The sequence below is a fragment of the Periophthalmus magnuspinnatus genome, chromosome 16 (assembly GCF_009829125.3).
Source record: "Periophthalmus magnuspinnatus isolate fPerMag1 chromosome 16, fPerMag1.2.pri, whole genome shotgun sequence".
Lineage (NCBI taxonomy): Eukaryota > Metazoa > Chordata > Actinopteri > Gobiiformes > Gobiidae > Periophthalmus > Periophthalmus magnuspinnatus.
Window position 1 is genome coordinate 16,875,068 of NC_047141.1, and position 18,269 is coordinate 16,893,336.

Below are 18,269 nucleotides of genomic sequence, written 5' to 3' on the forward strand. Positions count from 1 at the left end.
TTATGCAATTTTATTTTAATAAAAACAGTTTATAAGTGGGAACTTACTATAAGATTACAGACATTTTATGTATGCTTTCCATGTGTGAACAAGACGGTCCCTGGACTGGAGCTCATAAAAGGCTTACTAGAAGTCTAAATATACGGTGTTTTGACTCATAATAAGTAGATCCCCTAGCCTGGCTTGGTATAAGCCAGTTTACGTGCAATATCGAAAGACAGTGACAAAAAAAAAAACTGGGTGATGCAATGTCTGGAGATAATGTTTGAGAAATAGACAAGAATAATTGAAAACGAATTTTTAAAAGTAATTTAACTATAGCCTATTAAACAACCATATACCAGTATGGCATAAAGTTCATAACTAACCATGTGCAATGACCAACAATAGTCTACTTTGTCATATGTTTTTCTGTGTGTTTTCATTGTGTGCGTCTTTGCCTCCCCACAAGATGGACATTGGTTTAATCCCCTTGATCTGCTTATGAACTTATTATTCTAAATTGTCTGAGATGGACTTAGAGAGTTGTCTGTGTGTTGTCCAGTAGATATGGCCTAGCTAAGCTGCTTAACTAGGCTCCAAGATTAAGCCACATAATTTACAACAGTACAAATATAATTGTAGCATTTACATTTATGTAGTCCTAACAGTCTAGATAGGAGTAATTGAAATTAGCTCCTTGGGTCTGCATGGGCACCTCTTTTGAAAGGTTAATTTTGATTAACATGCCCAATTGCAGCATGAAAGACTGATGCAGGGCTGTTGTTTGCCTTACAGCCCCAAAACAATTGAATTCCCATTGGCGGAAATAATCCATGCTTCCTCCAATTACTGTCTTCAAAAGTGCATCCTCTACAATAGATTGTAGAAAGAAGAAAGAAAAGTGCACTGGCTTTGTGCTTTTTGCCTCCAAGCTAAGGCTAAATATTGTTCCGCTCTCATGGTATAACTCTGTAATGGGATTAAGTTCATAGGATTCAGTCTAAAGCAAGACTCAACAGTAACAGTACAGTTTGACTTTTGTAAGCAGGAATTTATAGCAAGGTGGGGACTGAAATCTGTACACACTGTAACTTAATGGGGACATGGGACTTGGCAAATGGTGTAGTTATGTCGTGACAATGTCGGGCACAGTCCCTGCTGGGTCAAATCCGCCCCCACTCTGCCGTGACCTTCCTTCATGAGTGGACTGAGTGTGATTGAATGAAATACACTATCCTGCAGCATTACTAACACAGAAGCTTTTTATTTTCATGCACTGGCCATGGGGTGCATACAGAACAGGGCTCTATTCCACACTACACCTTGCATTCTCTCTGAAAACCTTTGCCTTGTCTATTTTTAACTCCATAGCCTCATTCAAGCTCTATCCGGCCTGTCTGATAACTCTACAGTGTGCAGATCGCTAAGATCGCTAAAGTCTGCTTCAATCATAGGCCAGTACAGGGCATAACTGGATCAAATATCCAACCATCCATTTTCTTCCGCTTATCCGGGGTCGCGGGGGCAGCAGTCTAAGCAGGGACTCCCAAACTTCCCTCACCCCAGACACGTCCTCCAGCTCCTCCGGTGGGATCCCAAGGTGTTCCCAGGCCAGCTGAGAGACATAGTCCCTCCAGCGTGTCCTGGGTCTTCCCCGGGGCCTCCTCCCGGTGGGACATGCCCAGAACACCTCCCTAGGGAGGCGTCCAGGAGGCATCCTGAGCAGATGCCCGAGCCACCTCAGCTGGCTCCTCTCAACGTGTAGGAGCAGCGGCTCTACTCCGAGCTCCTCCCGTGTGGCAGAGCTCCTCACCCTATCCCTAAGGGTGCGCCCAGCCACTCTGCGGAGGAAACCCCTTTCGGCCGCTTGTATCCGCGATCTTGTCCTTTCGGTCATTACCCAGAGCTCATGACCATAGGTGAGGGTAGGAACGTAGATTGACCGGTAAATCGAGAGCTTCGTCTTCCGGCTCAGCTCCTTCTTCACCACAACGGACCGATACAGCGACCGCATCACTGCAGACGCTGCACCGATCCGCCTGTCAATCTCACGCTTCATCCTTCCCTCACTCATGAACAAGACCCCGAGATACTTGAACTCCTCCACTTGGGGCAGAGACTCACCACCCACCCGGAGAGGGCAAACCACCTTTTTCCGGTCAAGAACCATGGCCTCGGATTTGGAGGAGCTGATTCTCATCCCAGCCACTTCACACCCGGCTGCAAACCGTCCCAGTGCCTGCTGCAGGTCCTGGCTCGATGAAGCCATCAGGACAACATCATCCGCAAATAGCAGAGATGAAATCTTGTGGTTCCCGAACCAGACCCCCTCCGGCCCCTGGCTCCTAGAAATTCTGTCCATAAATATAATGAACAGAACCGGTGACAAAGGGCAGCCCTGGCAGAGTCCAACATGCACCAGGAACAGGTCTGACTTACTGCCGGCAATGCGAACACAGCTCCTACTCCGGTCATACAGGGACCAGACAGCCCTTAGCAAAGGGCCCCGGACCCCATACTCCCGGAGCACCCCCCAAAGGACACCACGAGGGCCACGGTCGAATGCTCGTATAAAACAGGCTCCACCACCACCACGCACTGGGCTGGACGACACAACAAGCTACTTGAACAATATCTGTCAGCATATCCAGGTCTAACAGCACAAAACATCACATATATGGCTCATAAACCACTTAACAGCAAACCTAAAGGTCATATACTATACTCAATTGACTCTTGTGAGCTTTTAGCCATACTGGAATGTTGTTACCTCATCAGATACATACCTGGAGTTGTATTTTCTTTTATTCACACGTTTGAATAAACCTTTATTATTAGTCTGTCTACATCTCCATGCTCTTTCCTCCTTGTGATGTCATGTAGTGGTAGTTTTCAAGATAACAGCTACATTTTACCATGTGTTCAGTAGATATTGGCAATTCCAGGGCTGAAATCATCTAAATGATTCTAGTGAAGGTGTATGGAGTTTAAAAACACAGTGGAGCACTGCCTGTATTACTAGATGACATCACAAGATGGGAGAAAGTCTTTTCTGTTTGATAGAAGAACTCAACCTAAATATGCAGGGTTCGTGTGTTAAACGTGTGAATGAAACAAAACACAATTCCAGGTGTGTTTGTGATGAGGAAACAACAACATAACATAGATAAAAAAAATAAAGTGCTCTCTGCTCTCCCTGTTTATTGGGACACCGCGTTTCTTCCACAAATACAATCCATAGTAAACATTTTCAACTTTTTAACTCTGTTCCATTGGCTTTTTAGAGGATAATAAAAGATAGTGACAGTATGTGCGTAACACAAGCACCACAACTTTGAATTGTTTTGGGAAGTGCAGATGGCACGTGTTGGTACTGGCCAATCAAACGTTGAACACACGTGTATAGTTCCTCACGTGTCCAATCACAGGGCCATTTACTCCTGATCCTGGGTTAGTTTTGCTCTCCAACAGAGAAAAAAAATGCACTAGGAATGTGGAGGTTCAGCCTGACTCCAGATCAGATTCACAGTGAATCACAGCATAAAGAAATTAAATCATTAAACAAAACTTTATCTTGTACTCTGAAATCATTTCTGTTTTGTTGTTCTTGATTTGTTTTTTTATCGTACAGGAGTCAAAATTGTTGTGTCAGAAATCTGAGACAATTTCGTTTCCCACATTTGATGTAATTTATTTATTTATATTTCTGAACATAATAAGCTCAACATTTTTCACATGGGTATTTTTAGACCATGCTGTCTGCAGACTATTTACTAGTGTTTCTCCTTCCATTTTTGGATAGGATGCCCCTGTATCCTACTATCCTTCCAAATTCAGATTCTCCCAAAGATTGCATTATTTTATTGACATGGCTACAGCATCTACAGCTTTCAAAAAGGTCAGGTTTTGTAGGAACTTTTATATTTCACAACATGAACATTTTTGTTGGTTTGTGGTATCATGTTTATCTTGTGTCAGAAGTCATTCAATCAGCTTGCATAAAGAGCCTTTACTGAAGAACCAGGTCAAAGTGGTCACACTAAAGTGATTAATTATATAATTAGGACATGGTTATTTTATTAGACCATGACAAGCTAATGAGATTTCAAAAACTAAGCCCCAGATATACCACAGAATGTCACCTAACTAGTACTTTTCTGTATTTATTGTCTCATATTTAGGGAATTGCATTTGAGAAATGATTTGTATGAGCTGTCCCATATTACAAATTTGAGTGTGCATTTTTCCATTCTATGTTTTATTTCCTGCCGGTTCAGCTCATGGCACATTCATCTCAGTTTATGTATATGTTACAAGCAAAGTAGGAAATCAGGCATTATATAGGATGCCAAGGCTTTGCCTGTAACATATATATGTGATAGAACAATAAGTCATATGTCTCCAAAAAACATAATTTATTTGAAGTGTAATTCCAATTAGAATATACTTTCATACAATATAATTCAGCCCAGACCCCAAGCCTCAGTGATGTAACTTTGAAGAATGGGCATATTGTAATGCATCGTAGTGTATTATCATCAGATATTTTATAAAATAAGTCATATGCTGTTACACTGTCATATGTACATCAGCCACTCATCAGTTGTGTTTTGTAAACACATTATGTTATCACTCACTTCCATTATTCATCATACAGTTCAAAGGTTGAAAGAATTTATGTGCATATGATTTAAAAAGACAAGATGTTCAAGATGTTTTTGCAACTACCACTTCAACTGTGTGTAATCAGACCCAGAGCTCTGAGCTGAAGCCTTCATAGACACCACGTACATAAATGTCGCAGTCACAGACCTTTTTCTGGCATCAAATGAAAGACTAAAAAATCTAATTTCAATTTCAGTTTCTGGATTAATTATGTGAAACAACAATAGGTGACCTGTCAATCCAAATATCGAGATACTTATACATATCTGCTAATTCAGTTTGAGTGTCCTGAAAGCTGGGTATTTGAGGGAGGTTTCAAAAGAGTGTTTTAGAATCTGAGCATAAACATAAATTTATTAAGGTGAGTTTTAGGTCTAAAAGATTTATTTGGACATTATTAAATGGGATCTGTAACTGTTGAATTGCATAGAACGGAGTAGGTGCAGAGCTGCACATTATGGCATCATCTGTGTAGAAATGAAAATTTGAGGTACTGATGTTATAGATGTATAGGATGTAAAGCACAGGACCCAAGACTGATCTCGGTGGTATCTTTGTGATCATATTTGATATATAGTCACTAAACTAGTTTACTGTGTGACTTGACAGTACACTTGCTATGACTCTTTGTTTCAAAATGACTTGATCAACTGTATCAAAGTCTGTTGTAAAGTCAATGAAGAGGATTGCAAAGTATTTTTACTGTCTAATACTGTAACTATATAATGATCATGGACAGAGTGAAAGAGAATATTAAAAGTACAACTTGGTTAGATGTTCTGGAGGTGGTTGAAGAAGTGAAATTAAAGTTGTTATGAGAGGTGTAAGGAAGAAGGGGAGTGAACACATGTAGGTGTTCTGGCGATGTGTGTACATAAAGGAGGACTGGGGATGACCAGACAGAGGATAAAGGGATGCATTGAAAAAGTTTATTATGTTTATTGCTGTGACAGAAGAGGCTGTGTTTGTGTCTTATCATTACATCACCTACATCTCATATATATTTCACTTTAATGAAACAGCACTGGCAGCATATCTCCCATCAAACACACCTAGTACTCTCTGTCCTTAAGACAACAGGAACTAGATGTGCCTCATTTTGTACATAGTTCTGCACTTTCTGACTGAAACACGGAGACAAACAAACTTTATTTTCAATTGCACTTTCCTCTGTCTTCTCTCAGCTTGTCTGCAGAATGGCCCCTTGTTTTCTTCAGCTCTGATCGGGACTGGCCCACAGCAGGATGAATGTGTCTGAGGAGCCCCCTTACAGAGAGGAGGCATTGTTGAGTAACTCCTCATGGGACGAGTACTCTCACAACTACACCCTGGTCCCTCCACTCATGTCCGACAAGAGTGGGACGTCCAAGCCAGCAGCATGTGAGCAGATGCACATAGCTATAGAGGTGAGTTAAACCTTAACGGGACAATATTACATTATGTAACATGACATGAAGTGAAATATATACATTAAATAGCCAAGAATTTTGTGTTAAACTGCCTTAGTTATTCTTAAAAAAAAGGAAAATAAATAATGAAAATATAACCCTTTCACCGTCAGAACAGTTAAACACAATCTCAAAAGGTGAGAATACAGCAACCATATTTTTTCAGGCATTTATATTCTTGGAATATTGTAGGCATTTTTTGCAGCAGGTCACACAGTACTTTCAAATTAACTATATTAGAGCAATAGGATTTCAGGTTGATATTTTGTTGCATTTACATACTATATGTATATTTTGATAAATATTTCAATTTTTTGCATTAACACAATATGTCAACAGGATCCATTACAGCTGCCATTAGGAACCATTTTGCATTAATACTATATCCATCCATCCATCCATTTTCTTCCGCTTATCCGGGGCCGGGTCGCGGGGGCAGCAGTCTAAGCAGGGACTCCCAGACTTCCCTCACCCCGGACACGTCCTCCAGCTCCTCCGGTGGGACCCCAAGGCGTTCCCAGGCCAGCCGAGAGACATAGTCCCTCCAGCGTGTCCTGGGTCTTCCCCGGGGCCTCCTCCCGGTGGGACATGCCCAGAACACCTCCCTAGGGAGGCGTCCAGGAGGCATCCTGAGCAGATGCCCGAGCCACCTCAGCTGGTTCCTCTCAACGTGTAGGAGCAGCGGCTCTACTCCGAGCTCCTCCCGTGTGACCGAGCTCCTCACCCTATCCCTAAGGGTGCGCCCGGCCACTCTGCGGAGGAAGCCCATTTCAGCCGCTTGTATCCGCGATCTTGTCCTTTCGGTCATGACCCAGAGCTCATGACCATAGGTGAGGGTAGGAACGTAGATTGACCGGTAAATCGAGAGCTTCGCCTTCCGGCTCAGCTCCTTCTTTACCACAACGGACCGATACAGCGACCGCATCACTGCAGACGCTGCACCGATCCGCCTGTCAATCTCACGCTCCATCCTTCCCTCACTCGTGAACAAGACCCCGAGATACTTGAACTCCTCCACTTGGGGCAGAGACTCACCACCCACCCGGAGAGAGCAAACCACCTTTTTCCGGTCGAGAACCATGGCCTCGGATTTGGAGGAGCTGATTCTCATCCCAGCCGCTTCACACTCGGCTGCAAACCGCCCCAGTGCCTGCTGCAGGTCCTGGCTCGAAGAAGCCATCAGGACAACATCATCTGCAAACAGCAGAGATGAAATCCTGTGGTTCCCAAACCAGGCCCCCTCCGGCCCCTGGCTGCGCCTAGAAATTCTGTCCATAAATATAATGAACAGAACCGGTGACAAAGGGCAGCCCTGGCGGAGTCCAACATGCACTGGGAACAGGTCTGACTTACTGCCGGCAATGCGAACACAGCTCCTGCTCCGGTCATACAGGGACCGGACAGCCCTTAGCAAAGAGCCCCGGACCCCATACTCCCAGAGCACCCCCCAAAGGACACCACGAGGGACACGGTCGAATGCCTTCTCCAGATCCACAAAACACATGTGGACTGGTTGGGCATACTCCCATGAGCCCTCGAGGACCCGATGGAGAGTATAGAGCTGGTCCAGTGTTCCACGACCAGGACGAAAACCACACTGCTCCTCCTGAATCCGAGGTTCGACTATCGGTCGGATTCTCCTCTCCAGTACCCTGGAATAGACCTTACCGGGAAGGCTGAGGAGTGTGATTCCCCTGTAATTGGAACACACCCTCCGGTCCCCCTTCTTATACAGAGGGACCACCACCCCGGTCTGCCATTCCACAGGTACTGTCCCCGACTGCCACGCGATGTTGCAGAGACGTGTCAGCCAAGACAGTCCCACAACATCCAGAGACTTGAGGTACTCAGGACGGATCTCGTCCACCCCCGGAGCCTTGCCACCGAGGAGCTTGCCAACCACCTCAGTGACTTCAGCCAGGGTGATGGACGAGTCCGCCTCTGGGTCCCCAGTTTCTGCTTCCTCCTCGGAAGACGTGACAGTGGGATTGAGGAGATCCTCAAAGTATTCCTTCCACCGCCCGACAACATCCCCAGTCGAGGTCAGCAGCTCTCCACCCGCACTGTAAACAGTGTTGGTGAAGCACTGCTTTCCCCTCCTGAGGCGTCGGACGGTTTGCCAGAATCTCTTTGAGGCCGTCCGATAGTCCTCCTCCATGGCCTCCCCGAACTCCTCCCAACCCCGAGTTTTTGCCTCTGTGACTGCCCGAGCCGCGGCACGCTTGGCCCGTCGGTACTCATCAGCTGCCTCAGGAGTCCCACGAGCCAACAAGGCTCGATAGGACTCCTTCTTCAGCTTGATGGCATCCCTTACTTCCGGTGTCCACCACCGGGTTCGGGGATTGCCGCCGCGACAAGCACCACAGACCTTACGCCCACAGCTACGAGCAGCCGCATCGACAATAGAGGTGGAGAACATGGCCCACTCGGAGTCCATGTCTCCAACCTCCCCCGGGATCAGGGAGAAGCTCTCCCGGAGGTGGGAGTTGAAGACCCCCCTGACAGAGGGCTCCGCCAGACGTTCCCAGCAGACCCTCACAATGCGCTTGGGCCTGCCAGGTCTGTCCGGCTTCCTCCTCCGCCAGCGGATCCAACTCACCACCAGGTGGTGATCAGTTGACAGCTCAGCCCCTCTCTTCACCCGAGTGTCCAAGACACGCGGTCGGAGGTCAGATGACACGACAACAAAGTCGATCATCGACCTCCGACCTAGAGTGTCCTGGTGCCACGTGCACCGATGGACACCCTTGTGCTCGAACATGGTGTTTGTTATGGACAAGCTGTGACTAGCACAGAAGTCCAATAACAAAACACCGCTCGGGTTCAGATCGGGGAGGCCGTTCCTCCCAATCACGCCCCTCCAAGTGTCACTGTCGTTACCCACATGGGCGTTGAAGTCCCCCAGGAGAACAACGGAGTCCCCGGTTGGTGCACTGTCTAGTACCCCTCCCAGGGACTCCAAGAAGGCCGGGTACTCTGCACTGCCGTTTGGCCCGTAGGCCGACACAACAGTGAGAGACCTGTCCCCGACCCGAAGGCGCAGGGACGCGACCCTCTCGTTCACCGGAGTGAACCCCAACACGCAGCGGCTGAGCTGTGGGGCAATGAGCAAGCCCACACCAGCTCGCCGCCGCTCCCCGCGGGCAACGCCAGAGAAATGGAGAGTCCAACCCCTCTCAAGAAGTTGGGTTCCAGAGCCCAAGCTGTGCGTGGAGGTGAGGCCGACTATATCTAGCCGGTAACGCTCAACCTCCCGCACAAGCTCAGGCTCCTTCCCCCCCAGCGAGGTGACATTCCATGTCCCCAGAGCTAGTCTCCATGTCCGGAGATCCGGTCGTCGAGGTCCCCGCCTTCGACTGCTGCCCGGATCTCTCCGCACCCGCCCCTCATGGCTCCTCCCGCAGGTGGTGGGTCCACGGGAGGACGGCCCCACGTCGTTTCTTCGGGCTGGGCCCGACCGGGCCCCGTGGGGAAAGGCCCGGCCACCAGGCGCTCGCTGCCAAGCACCCACCCCAGGCCTGGCTCAAGGGTGGGGCCCCGGTAACGCCAGTCCGGGCGACGTAACTGGCCTCGTTGTTTCTCTATTCATGATGGGCTTCTGAACGCTATGCTATATCTTGAAATGAAATGAAAACTTTTTGCATCTTGTAAAGTTTTAGAATATATTTAGATATGTACTTAATTTAGGTTAAAAATGCAGTTGTGATTCAGTATTTCCTACAGATTTATACTATGCTGGGAAAAGCAGTCCAAATTTTAATAATTGTGTTTAATACTATTTTTGGACTATAAATGTCACTTAATGCTTCTACTAATCCAAAAAGCACTGATTAAATACAGGTACTTCTATTTGTTTACACTGCCTTATCAAGAAGCATTAGGGTAAAACATTGCCGCTTCAGATATTTTATAGCTCCCATTTTTAGCAGCGCACAGTTAGAGCTTTGCCATTTATAAAACAGAGTAGAGAAGGATATGTGCGTATTCCAGGCTGGAAACTCTGCACCTTAATAAAACCTCTCATTCTTCATCTGCTGTTATCTGTCTAGACTTTGTAATAGATGTTCAAAACTTTCTTTCTTTTAGTTTCTGCACTGCGTGGTTCTGAGCCCCAAACATGTCACAAATGTTTATCAGCCCATGGCAACTATCATATCTTTTTTTTTCAATTGCTAATTTTTTTTTTATTTTACTATAATCTGTGTTTCTGTAGGTTTTTCTGATCCTGGGAATAATCTCTCTGCTGGAAAACATCCTAGTCATCACAGCGATAGTCAAAAACAAAAACCTGCACTCACCCATGTACTTCTTCGTCTGCAGGTAAGCACATTACATTACATTACACATGTCAAAAGATAACATTGGAAAACCCAGATGTGCGTGTGAAAATAGGGGCCAGCGGTTCCGTGTTCACCCTGCTCGATCCCAGCATTTCTTTGTTCATCCATCTGGCTTATTATGATGTGATGCATTAAATGTATCCTTACCTAAAGCTCCCTATGTAACTTTTTTTTAAATGTCTGCACATATACTGTAGTTAAAAAGGGGGGAATAAGCTTTTTTTTTCCTACCATGTTGTTACATTATTCCCTCACCAAAAGCATGCCTGAAGAGGTTTTAAATGTCATCCATGCATGTTTGAGTATTTTAGCTATCTCTCCTGACCATATTCAAACCCTCCTTATGGTTAGCTGTAAGATTCTGTGCAATACTCAATCTACAAATGCTCCCATATGAAAATTCACCATAAATATACAAAAGCATGATACAAAAGTGTACACAGCAACTTGACAAACCCGATATGATGTGCAGTAGTGTCATCAGCAGGATGCACTCTGATTGTGTTGTGATAGCGCTCTGAAAGTGTCACTTTCAAAAATGAAAGTGAAACTTTTAAAACATTTTCAAAACAATAAAAGGTAACATGGTGATCAAATGATGTTATGTGTTCACAGTTAATGTCCCATAGAAGTAAACTATCCCCTCTTTAATGTAGCCTATATATTATTATTAACTTCAACTGAGTAATGTTAGTGAAGCATGTGAAAAGCAGCAGAAAACTTGGTTATATAAGCTGTCTGTATAGCAAGTTTTTCTGGTAGTTTCGAATGTTAAATAAGACACCCTGTTTTTGATCCACACCTAAGTTCAATAGGCCATTCAAGTAGCTTTAAAAGGAAAGATCAGTCTAGGATCCATAGATAATGCAGACCGAACAACAGAGCTAATTTTTCCATCAGCTGTCGTGCAGTAAGTAGTCTATAATTGTATCTCCAACAGTCAGTTAAATGGAGGTTTAAATGCTTAAGGTGACTGCCCATCTTTAAGTACCAGACCTTGTTAGGCTAAAGGAAAATCTGTTTGTGCATTGATCATGAACTTGTGATAAGTGAACTTGCAGCTCTCTTTGCAAACAGAGTACCAAGGACACAGCTAAATGAAAGGATAGTTCAGTGAGGTCTGGTTTGGTGTTGCAGTAATTTACAGTATTTCAACAGATTCTTGTTTCAGATCAAAGTTGAGTTTGTTTTCATGCCTGACAGTTTCATCTGCTCATGTGCAGTCTTCCTCAGTGGTCACACAATGTTACTGTGTCTGGTCAGCTGATTTACACAGGTTTTGGCCCTGTCTACCAGTGCAGGCAGGTTGACAGCACCATCTGCAGTCTAACTTATCCAGAACAGTATCCCAGGTGTGTGAGAGTCAAAAGGCCCCATTGTCCTGTTTCAACAGCTCCATCTGCAGCTCCAGACTGCAGATGGAGCTGTTGTCCTAGTGGTAGGAAGAAAACACCAAAACATGTGTAAATCAGCTGACCAGACATATCACAGCAACATCACATGGCCACTCTGCGAAAGACTGTGTGTGTCGGGTATAAAACAAAATTTATTTGTTTGCTTTTTGTAGAAATGATGCATTATCAGTTTGACTGTGGTCTACAGTTGTAAATTGGAGGATGGTTGATTTGTATCGCAACCAGTTTTTACTGCATATGTAACAAATTAAATACAATTTTTGCTCTCCCTGAGTGTGGCAAATTATCTAAAAGACAGAGAAAAGAGTCACTTGACATTTTTTGTCAGATGCCCTTCCTGGTGAAGCCTAAGCTAATACATATTAGATAATAAACCATTTAATAAACTACCTAATTAATGTTTTCTTCCCTGTAAGAACCTCCTGGCTTCCATAATTAGTTCCTCTATGTATTCTGTGTGTGGTGTGAACATTTGACATACAGTGCAGTAAAGCTATGAGGGACTATGTAATGAGCCCCAGACCCACATTCATGTGCACAGTAGCCAGTGTCAGCTCCACACGTGAAAATAGTGATGCAATTAAAGCAAGAGACAAAATGTGAATGTAACACATGCTACTGTTAATGTTGGAGAGATCTACTAATTCAGCTGAGGAGAATAAAGGCTTTATTTCGATGTGAACAGAAGGATTGCCTTTTGGTGATTTATATAACAAACAGTAACACACGTCTAATGTGTGATTACCATATTAATTCAATGTAAATGAAATTCACATAATGGAGAAAGGTAATGTGCATACAAAACATAAATACACTTATTAAAGGTGTCCCTACATGTGCTTTTACTTGATGCGTTCAAGAGCCTAAATCCAGAGGCGGACAGTGGTAAGATTCACCAAAATGTACTAATAAGAAAATCTGGATATTAAAATGGGATTAAAGGAGAAGTTTAAAAGTTTCTGTTCTGACGCAACAAAAGTATACACTTTCTTTTTCTTCTATGTTCTTCTTTTTCTTTACAGTTATTTTGTACTACAACAATACAGTTTTTCAACAATTCATTCAATAAGTATTTCAGTATATAGATCACAATATCAATGCAATTTCTATACATTTTAGGCCTCAGACAAACAACAGCAAATATGTCTACATTATTTTATTTATGATTTAATGATCATTATTCATAAACATTTTAAAATGATTTTGTCTTCACTGTTTGAATATAGGGTTATCCTTTTAATATATGCTTAACCCTTTTCTTGCTGTGCCAAATGGGGCTGGAGTTGTACCACAAGCGTATTGAACCACATATTATTGTGAGGGTTATACTGAACAATTCAATGCTATATTGAGCATTGCTGCATCCATGCTAGTCAAAGAGTTATCCAATGCATCGCTATACAGACACTTGATTGATTTCACATTAGTAGAGCATTCTGTTCATTTACACAGCCCGCTTCTTATGGAGTTATCATTTAGTATTTCTGACTGCGACTGCAGTATATATTCAACATTTCATTGTCTGTGAGTGTGTGCCTGTATTTTCTCAAATAATAAGTGTGTTATTCACTTCTGCAGTGAAATCTCAGTTAATTTGTGCTACTGAAGCTACAGAAAACATGAGAAGGTTTGAAAACTATGAGAAAAGCATTTGACTGGCAGGCTTTTGATGGTATCCAGGCCATCCATTGCTTGTATCTCAACACTGTCCTTGTATCTGATCAAAGGGTATATTCATATTCAACCTTTCTGTATGAACTGTCTGATACAAATGACTACTATTTTGGGCATGATTTTCGCACCTACTTTTCCTAACATTTGCATATAAGCTTTTATATGCAATTTAATGCAGTACCTCTGAACTACCTGCATGGTGAATAAAGTTGTCCAAGTGTACTTTCTCCCACAATAGTGGCCATTAAATGAAGTGTTTTTATGTGTGTGATTATATTCAAAGAAGCATACAGGGAGTATTGATAAATTGGCAGTTGTCTATGTTCTGGTCATGGATTAGCTTTTACACATGCGCAGGAGCTTCAGGAGGCAATTTCCCTTAACTCAGAGGTTTATGGCTACATCCCTCTTCCTGGCATAGAATTGTCCATGTGTCTTTGGGCAAGTAAATTCACCCACCTTGCCTGAGTGAATGTGTATTATTTGTATGATTGTATTAGTGGTAGATGGAAGAGTTTCTGAATGGCAAGAAAGAAATATCTTGAATAATATTGATCTGTTGAGTAATCACCCTGTCCACTTGTGATCCATGTTTTTGTAGCCTAGCTGTTGCAGACATGCTGGTGAGTGTGTCCAATGCCTGGGAGAGCATCATTATTTACCTCCTGAACAACAGGCAGCTGGTGGTGGAGGACCACTTCATCCGCCAAATGGACAATGTCTTTGACTCCATGATCTGCATCTCTGTGGTGGCCTCTATGTGCAGCCTGCTGGCCATCGCTGTTGACAGGTAATCCTGCACAAACAAATGGTTTATGAACAAATATGTACACAGTGGTAATCATAACATTTGGCTTCTTTGTGCTAATCACACAAAGGGCTAGCAAATACTATGTTTATTAGTGTTTCAATAAACAATCCTCAGTCGTCCAGGTCTGATCCACAGTAAAAGCCAAAAAGTAAAATCTGTCAACTGGACAAAAAGTTCACTCCTTCACTCCTGCAACTTTTTTGTCCAGTTGACAGATTTTACTATTGGCTTTTACTATTTTAGTGTTTTGATAGTACATAAAATTATGAAAAGGTTGACAGAACAAAATGCAATATTTTTTTTTGTTATGGTGTAGACTCTTTCTCTTTGGTAATATAGTTTTATAATTTAAATTCCAAAATATTTTTAATTTATAATTTTTTCCAGTTTTTTCAGTTATTGTTGGTTTAACCTTAATAATTAACCAAGTTTGAATGTTTAATTAGAGGTCACAGTGAGATACTAAACTGAAGATAATGAATATGAAAGATTTTTGAAAGATGTTCAAATGAAAATTGTGCCTATTGAACAGTTTTAAATGAGGAAGCAAACAATGGCAAATTTTAATAAAAACCCTTAATTAAGTAGTTTTTACTGAATCATTCTTAACAATTTCATTAAGGCTAGGTCACTTCAAAGAGGTTCATTTTGAGCTTCCAATTTTATTTCCAAAAAAAGTTGGTTTTTTTTTTGTACAGACCAGTGTGTTGTGTATACATACCTTTTTTTTAATTTCAGCACAAATGCAAGTAGGAGAATGGCACCCAAATCTATGTAAATGTGGCAAAACATGTCATTATAAAGTGGTACTGAAGCCTCTACCTGCACCAATAACAAACTGTTCAGATTCACCTCACACATCTTCTCCAGGCTTATCACTGTATTCTAAATGATTTCTCTTCTTTGTAGGTACATCACTATCTTCTACGCCCTCCGGTACCACAACATCATGACTGTACGCCGTGCTGGCTGTATCATTGGAGGCATCTGGACTTTTTGCACAGGCTGTGGCATAGTTTTTATCATCTACTCCGACTCCACCCCTGTCATAATCTGCCTGGTGTCCATGTTTTTTGCCATGCTCCTCATCATGGCTTCGCTCTATAGCCACATGTTCATGCTAGCCCGCTCCCATGTCAAACGCATCGCCGCTTTACCCGGTTACAATTCCATCCACCAGCGTGCTAGTATGAAAGGAGCCATCACACTAACCATACTCCTTGGGATTTTCATTGTGTGCTGGGCACCATTCTTCCTCCATTTGATTCTGATGATTTCGTGTCCACGGAATCTCTACTGCGTTTGCTTCATGTCGCATTTCAACATGTACCTCATCCTGATCATGTGCAACTCAGTGATTGACCCACTAATCTACGCGTTCAGGAGCCAGGAGATGAGGAAGACGTTTAAGGAAATCATTTGTTGTTATAGTCTGAGGAATGGCTGCAACAACCTGTGCGCACTAACAGGCAAGTACTGACAGCAAAAGAGAGGGAGAACTCTAATGGGATGTCCAATAGACTGCAGAGTACATGCTCCATAGTCATACTGTACATTTTCCATGTACTGTACATACTGTACTATAACTGTGTTGGATATGAGAAGATAACAAATTGGCAAGTGAAGACAAGACAGGCTTTTAAAAGTTCTTGTTGTTCTTGTAATTTGTTGTTTATTGAGAACAACACATGACCATAAAGATCTGACATCAAGATATGATTAAATAGGTGTTAGTGTTAGGGTTATCTATGAATGTATTGTCAGAATGTAGTAAATGTTTTATCTTACCAATTTTTTCTACAGCTGTTTAAAAACCAATCCTGTTACCTGCAGTATGTATTAATGTTAGGTCCCAACCATAGACTGTATATATAAATGGACATAGCTAACCTGCTAGCCACCACGCTTCAAATAGGAATTGAGCATGGGCGCGCTTCTGGCTCCATCAACTCTGGCTCCAATTCACTTTACATTGAGAAACCGTCACCCTTCTTTGTGTAACTGCTGCAGTGAGCCTCTTCATTTTGGTCTTAAAATGTTCGTATTGAACAGCTCTACAAGATCCTTGTGTTTTTATTTTGCCATTTGTCCGTAAATTCAGATATACAGACAAATCAGGTGCCTTTTTTCCCCGAGGTTGCTCCCGCTAGCATTAGCAACAGGTTTGATTGTTAAACGCTCCCTGCTAACCCAGCGGTGAGGGTGGGAATGGGCCTTACCTTCAACAGCCTTGCTCCGGATTGGCTCTTTCATTGCCATGATACTCACTGTTGGAACTCGGCTCAAAATTCGCCCCGTAATGCCTCGATGAGTTTCCTTTGACTGGAGCCGAACGCTATGGGTGACGTCACACTTACTTAATCCACTTCTTTATACAGTCTATGGTTCCAACTTTTAAATACATTTGAATATGTTTTATATTTCTTCTAAACAAAACAGTACATGCACAAACAACTGACAAAAGCATGGACAAAAGCATCGGCAAAGCTTTTGTGGGCCACATTGTAAGTAGTCAACCTGTAACTCAAACCAAAATAGACCCTGTTAAATAGACAGGTACAACAAACACCATCATTTACTATAAAATTCATACAACTTAATTATAATACTTTGATTCTATGTGTCAATTGCTATGAATGTAAATGAGTTGGCAGTTGTTAGCATGCCTTCTGTGCATTTACAAAGCTGATGCAGTGATGTTTACACACATTACCATTGTGACTGAGGCCAAATCTCCTCCAAAGATAAGCTATAGGGGGCTTAAGCTGTCTTAGATGTATGTAAACAAGTGTTTTACCCACAGGAATGTTCTAAATGGCCAATGGGGAAAAAAATCAATAATCCACAGATGCTATTTTGAGAAATCAATGCACAATCTACATGCAAATTGTCATTTCTTATTCCTAACACTTGATGCCATCACAGCTTCTACATAACTCAACTATTTTATTCAGGGTATCACTGGAGGAAAAGTATAGATGTCAATATTTTAATATATATCAATAATAAACACAAATGTACATATGTTTGGTTTACCGACTGATCACAGAATATAAATCTTAGAGTATATTCTTGCAAAAATGTCATGTATTTCCAGAATGCTGTTGTTGTGTAATCCTGTTGTACCCAGTGCATTGAACACACTGTCTACACTTGATGTTAACCTCATGGCTGGTTCATTTGCTGTCCGTAAAGTAAACTTCCTGTGAATTTGTGAACATCAACATCAACATTACACTCTTCATGGACTGACATTTGGTGCTCTCTTAGTGGGCGGCTAATGAGCTTTTCTGTCAGTGCTCAGTGCAGTGAAAATGGGCTGACTTAGTGGTCTCTAAAAAAACATAATCTCTCCTCCTCCTAAGCTGAGTGTCTCTCACCGATCCATGTACAAATAATGTAGAGAAACACTTGAACTGTATAAAGAATGTCTTATTGGTCTCATATAGGTGTCCATGTGTGCTGGTAGCTTCAATCTTGCTTGTCTTTTATTTGAATAACAACGGAAGCTGGCAAATGTAAGTGGGTGTTCTTGGTCATCCATGCATGTCAAAATCCTGACAGTGAACCATTAAGTGTAAGTAAAAATACAGCATTTTATGACACAAAATATAGCTTGTACTTTAAAGCTTTTGTTACTAAAATCATGCAAGCAAATTGGATAGATAAATCTCAACCACTACTATATGGTGTAAAGGTTTATTGTTTATATGTACAACTCATTGATTTCTGGCATGTTGTTTAATCAATTTAAGTAGAAAATGTTTAAATAAGACAAAATCAGCAATGTTTTCATGTAGAGTGATCTATGATGTATTTTCTTGCTGTTTTAAAGCTGTCATATTGATGTTACATCCTACCTCTCACCTATGAGCCTGAGAACACTCTGCTTTGATGGAAAAGCAAGTCACAGTGTTTGACATGATAAATCAAA

At 42.5% G+C, this 18,269-nt stretch overlaps 1 protein-coding gene across 1 annotated transcript in view; it reads left to right on the forward strand.

Annotated features, from left to right (window-relative positions):
- The window catches only part of mc5ra (melanocortin 5a receptor), a 44,909-nt gene extending 26,917 nt beyond the window's left edge, over positions 1-17,992 (forward strand). Inside the window, exons 2-5 of the mRNA XM_033980957.2 lie at positions 5,843-6,053; positions 10,309-10,415; positions 14,126-14,314; positions 15,245-17,992. Of these exons, the coding sequence (XP_033836848.1) occupies positions 5,892-6,053; positions 10,309-10,415; positions 14,126-14,314; positions 15,245-15,815 (1,029 nt within the window). The 5' untranslated portion in view covers positions 5,843-5,891 and the 3' untranslated portion in view covers positions 15,816-17,992. The remainder of the gene's footprint in view (positions 1-5,842; positions 6,054-10,308; positions 10,416-14,125; positions 14,315-15,244) is intronic.
- Positions 17,993-18,269: the final 277 nt, after the last annotated feature.